Raw genomic sequence first — 5,960 nt, 5'->3', positions numbered from 1 at the left:
GTAAATATTTTTCCATACAATTGGATGAAACTACTGACATTACCAGCATGGCCCATCTTGTTACGTATATAAGATTTATAGATGGGAAAATAATGAAGGAAGAGTTCGTATTTTGTGAACCACTGCCTTCTCGAACAACCTGAAATGAAATATTTTCAAAATTAGACCAATTTATGAAAATGAATGATATAGAATGGAATAAATGTGTTGGTGGTTGTTCTGATGGAGCACGTTCAATGGTTGGGAAACACAGTGGCATTGTTGCAAAAATCAAAGAAGTACCTCCAGAAGCAAAATTAGTACATTGTAGCATTCATCGCGAGGCTTTAGCCCCAAGAAATATGCCTGTTGCTCGGAAGACTGTTTTGAATGAAAGTGTGAGAATTGGTAACTTCATTAAGTCCAGAGCTATGAATTCACGACTACTTTCCATTTTGTGCAATGAAATGGGTGCTGAACATCATTCTCTTTTACTTCACACCGAAGTTAGGTGGTTGTCGAGGGGAAATGTATTGAGCCGCCTGTTTGAACTTCGTTCAGAAGTGCAGATTTTTCTCTCTGACAAATCCTCAGACTTGAATTATTTCACTGATGAACTGTGGCTTGCCCGGTTGGCTTACCTGGCAGATTTATTTTGCCACCTTAACCAGCTGAACATGAGCTTGCAGGGTGCTTGTACTTCCTTATTCTTGGTACAGGATAAAACTGCGGCTCTTAGAAAAAAAACTTGGCTTCATCATTAAAGAAATCAATACTGGAAACATGTGTTCCTTTCCATTGTTGGATGCTTTCTTAACTGAGAATGAAATTCTTCATAGTGAACTGGAAGTGAATATAAAGAAGCATCTTGGGAGTGTAATCACAGATTTCGAGGAATACTTCCCTGAAAACCTGGCTTCAGAATTTTGGATTAGCGAGCCGTTTTCCATTGATGACATCTTACCAGAAACGTTAACTCCTTCCGAGAAAGGTGACCTGATCGAGCTCTCCTGCGACGTAAGTCTCAGGCAAAACGATCAAGAACAGACTTCTGGTTGGCAAGAAGAAATGAATATCCAGTGATTTCAGAAAAAGCTGTAAAATTTCGTTGGTGTTTGCAACTACTTACCTTTGCGAATGAGGGTTTTATTCTCTCATTTATATCAAAAACAAGTATAGGAATAACTTGAATGTTGAACCCGATTTAAGACTCAAATTAAGCCAGTTGAAACCAGACATTAACAAGCTGTGTTTAGCTCAACAAGCACAACTTTCACACTGAAACAAGAATGCGAGTTCTGTAATTTAAAATATGTTACATTTATAGCTTGTACTGATTGTAAGTTTATTTGAGAACTGGAGTACCATTATCAAGAATATGTGTTTGTCAAAATTTGTTTAGGTATTCACTCATTATTATTATAATTTTTAAAAATTGTACATTTTACAGAACAATCCATTGAATAGATTCAAAGAGTTTCAAAAATAAATATCGGAATAAAATAATAAATAACTCAATAAATCACTATTGTGTATTGTAGAGAAATGCTTATTTTGCCACTGGGACAAATCACACTTTTCCAGAATAAATTTGCTTACTGGTACATCTAATATCCTTAATTAAATATAGTGGTACGCCACTGGAAAAGGTTGAGAACCCCTGCATTAAGGGATAGTAAGGCAAGTAATGAGAAGTTATACCACCTTTGCCAAGAGTTGCTCCAGTCCTGAAAATACTTTAGGAGCAATGTTTGTTTGCTTATACTTGGATAAAGGATTAAACCAAATATATAATTGGTAGCATAGCCAAATGAAAAAACTTTTACCAATAAGTGTAGAAGTTTCCAAACTGACCAGAGAACGTATGGTAATAATGCTCTTCTATGTCCGAATTGCCCTGGTATTGGCCGTACTAAAGAGAGCCATCCAAAATAGGAAATGAAATGAAAACTCAAACATTTGGGGAAAATTGGGATAAAAAGTCAAAACCAATAAATAATAATAAGCACCTGCTGATTTCTGCTCGTGATATGGAGAACTCATTCTTCACCTCCTATTTCAACATTAAAAATACTGTTGTTGATAGTGCTCTTTCTCATTGGCTAAAAAGCATAAGAGAAAGTACACAGCAATTTGAATAAGAAGTGATCACCTTCTAATATAGAAGAGGATAAAAATGAGTATCGCGCATAAAAATAAATGGAATCGTGGACTAATTTTTGAATCAGAATTCCAACAACTCTCATGAGAGAGATGTAGAATGTGAAGGTATTATTGGGAATTTGGGGAAGAAGAACAGAAAGAAGAAAAAAAAACCGAAAGATTGAAAACCAAACCAAACTTTAGCGAATTTGCAAACTTTGAGAGTAAAAATGATCGATTTGAAGAAGCTTCTGACGAAGAAAAAGATAATCATAAAAAGATAATTAAAAAAAAAGGAAAATAAAAACAAAATATTGTGATGATAATGACAGAGAAATTAAAAGAAGTTGTCCATGAATAGAAGAAATATAGAAAAATTGTAGAAAAAAAATTGTATTCTCTAAGCATTACAGAGAAAAATGTCGGAGACATACGGAACATGTAAAATGGCTAAAGAAAAGTCAAACAAAGATGTCAGAAAGAATATACTCGAAAAATATTGTGAAGGTGACAAATTGTTTTGAAGGCTAGTTCAAAAATGGTGAAAGGAGCACAACAAGAAATCTAAGCTTAAGAAGGCGATATATTATCCGAAGGTGAGGATATTTTGGATGTCTTTAGTAACTGTTTTGTCAAATTCTTAAATGAGGTAAAAAGTGAGAGCAATATTAAATAATATCGAGAAGGAATGAAATCAGGAATATTATCAATAACTGACCTAGAAAAATCCGCGAGGAATCCGAAATGTGAAGCTAGAAGCGATGATATTTCAACTGAAATGCTTACATATTACAGTTTTAGCGTGGTGTGGATAAACTGCATAATTCCAAAGGCTCGATGAAGTTTTACTCCAATCATATGGGACTTTTAACACCCCACTTGCTACAAACTGAAATAAAACGGAACAGGAGAATAATTGAAGAAGGACTAATGGAGAGATCAGACCTCACGTCGACTACCGGAACATTATAATCTGCTTCCACTGTGCGCAGGAAGTTCACGAAGGAAGAGGGACTCAAGAAGGGAGTCGATATTGTTTACAAACACTCCAGATTTGCTCTACAGAGCGACACCAAGCGTGCTCTGATCTGGAGAGAACCAGGGACACGTTATCATCCCTCTAATATCCTTGAAGGAAACTTATGGTGGAGGTAATGTAATGATTTGGGAGGTATCTCGTTAGGTGGTCGCATCAACCTTTATATGCTTCCTAGCGGAAATGTGAATGCTGCATCTTATAGAGACAACGTCCCGGACTACTATGTTCGTCCTACAAGACCATAATGCTCGTCCTAATCTAGCGAAACTTGTGGATCAATATATTCAAGAAGAGAGAATATCCTATATATGGAATGGCCAGTTAAATTTCCTGACTTTAATCATATTAGGCACGTCTGGGATGCCCTAGGTAAACGAGTTGCTTCATCCACCCACTCCTCCCTAAAACTCTGAAGAACTTCGGAGATCTTCGTAGGAGCAATAACTGAGCTCCTGGACACCATTATAAACAGTATGAAACATCGTTGTGAACGTTGTATTATTTTGCGGGGTGACCACATTCCTTATTGAGGAACTATTGACAATCTCATTTTGATTTCTTGTTTTTGACCATTGTTTCCATGTAATTAAATTATTGTGGGTGTTAAATTTTTATGGGTGTTTCTTTCACATCACATCACTGTCCTGTTTTTAACAAATTATATAAAAATCATCATACAGTTTTTGAGTTGATTTTTCTCTTTGTTCCTTAATTTATGGAAATCAGTGTATTATGTCTGTTAATAGCTTCTGTTTCTTCTGATTAGTTTTCTGATAGCGATATGACAAATCCCATTTTCAGAAGAGAGAGAAAACTCACAACCGCTGCATAAGACCTGATAATTTCCTTTCAGAAGAAAATAACCTTCGTCGATACTGAGCGTCTAGTATATGAAGAAAAATGGAAGAAAGACTCAGAGGATGATCGATATATACTTAGCTTCATGCCATTAAGAGTGCTTTTTAGAAGTTCAAAATGAAAAAAAAAAAAAGACCAAAGCTGAGATATAACAAATATATCCGTTTGTAAGAGAGTTGTTTACAAAAAAATAGACATGAAGTATTAATTTTGTTGGACTTTCATGATATCTGGGATGCCCTTTCAGAATATTCACGAGAAAATGAAGATACGATGTTGGTTCAACTGCTGCCGAGGCTCGGTTTAACGGACTGCATGTGCTTTTAACTAAAAGACTTGGATGAAGCTGATTGCGATTCGAAAAGCCTGGTTTTTCTTTCTGTACAGCAGCTAAAAACAGCTGGAAAATACGAGCACAAATGAGATAGATTACGTACTCGTATGTGTGCTTAGCTACTTCGACATTTAGTAGAATTTACCGTGTTAACGACGCCGAACAAGCCATATTAAATATTTCTGTGAAGTTCGCCTCCTATTCTTTACACTCGCACATCTCGTACATAATGTTATTCTTAGTACTTAATACTTACGTACTTATTCTTAAAGATACTTAATATTATCATCAAATAGGAAAGTGGCATTTCTCCCATCCCATAGAACCACAAAGGAAAGTCAGCAGCAAACATATGCTTTAGTTCCCGTTTTCTTCATCTCAGACCAATCATTTCATTGATAACTTGCTTACAGTGGAAATTTTAGTATAACCAATGAATAAATCATACTTTCCATTTCAACTTGATTACGTCTAGTTTTATTCAAGTTCTTCATTAGTCAGTTTAAAAATGGGAACTCATGAACTTTCTAACTTCAGAAAGGGAAGAATAAAGAACTTCAGATTTCTTCTTATGAGTGAAACACCCAGGAGTTTAATCGAAAACAAATAATAAAAAAGACGGATAAAAAATAAAACTAGGTTATTGCGTCTTTTTTTCTATAACCTCAGAGAAGTGTCGTTTTAGACTCTGCGATTAGCATAAATCAGGGTACGGCGGTATTCGTGAGAGAAGCTGAAATTACGAGGCTGAAGTGAAATTATGCTTAGGAGAAGGAAGAGGAAGAGAATTGTAAGCTGGGCGACTTCGGCTTACTTCAAGCACATTCACACTGAGAAAACTGGACGAAGTCCCTTATAAATTTACCAAAATACCAAATACATAACCTACAAGTATTTCATTATATTCGAGACGTTCACAGAACGACTTCTCGTGTATTCCAAAGTTGTCACATTACAGCGAGACAACCGTTTCGTGTCTCAAGACCTCCGAGCCAAATGACCAGCAATGTTGGCAGATGATACGTGGTGGTTACCATGACAACGCAGTAATTCTCACGTCATTCGGGTAATCGAGTAAATTAGTGAAGAGCAGCTGGATGATAGGATGGAGGGGAGAAAGTACTTAGGGCCGTGTTCCAGATGTCCCTGTGATCCACTACCGTTGCTGGCGAATCGCTAATTTTCTTAAGGAGTTTTCTTAAGGGAATCTTTCTAGGAAACGCAAAAAGTATCTGAAGCACTTCGATAGAGCCTTTTTTCCTTGCTGTAGAATTTTTTTTTTATTCATGTACGAATGTTAATCGATTTTAATACTGTGTTCTTGCAAACGTTCTCATTCTTTTCAACCTCTTAAAATTTATATTTTTATTTACAGGACTTTATTTCTTGCCCTTATTAATTGACTTACTTCACTCCTTTCCCCACAAGTGAATTATACGCATTCTGCGATTTCTGAAAAGCTGCCATTTGCAATTAAACATTAAGAGGGTTCTTGCATTTGAACAATGCCGCATAACATTTCGTTCATTAAAATAATGCAAAGATGCTTCGAATTTTTTACGACAGGTTTATGCTGCATAAGTATCTGAGGGTGTTAACAATTTCTTC

At 35.9% G+C, this 5,960-nt stretch overlaps 1 protein-coding gene across 1 annotated transcript; it reads left to right on the top strand.

The window, feature by feature from the left end:
• The first annotated feature begins 236 nt into the window (after positions 1 to 236).
• On the top strand, positions 237 to 743 carry LOC150097434 (zinc finger BED domain-containing protein 5-like). Its single transcript, XM_090406917.1, has one exon. It carries the CDS (start codon positions 237 to 239, stop codon positions 741 to 743), a length of 507 nt encoding a protein of 168 aa, XP_090263043.1.
• The last annotated feature ends 5,217 nt before the right edge of the window (positions 744 to 5,960 follow it).

Source organism: Typopeltis vanoorti, chromosome 17 (genome assembly GCF_054136105.1).
Source record: "Typopeltis vanoorti isolate ZY-2024b chromosome 17, IOZ_Tvanoo_1.0, whole genome shotgun sequence".
Lineage (NCBI taxonomy): Eukaryota > Metazoa > Arthropoda > Arachnida > Uropygi > Thelyphonidae > Typopeltis > Typopeltis vanoorti.
This window is presented reverse-complemented; position numbering and strand designations above follow the sequence as displayed.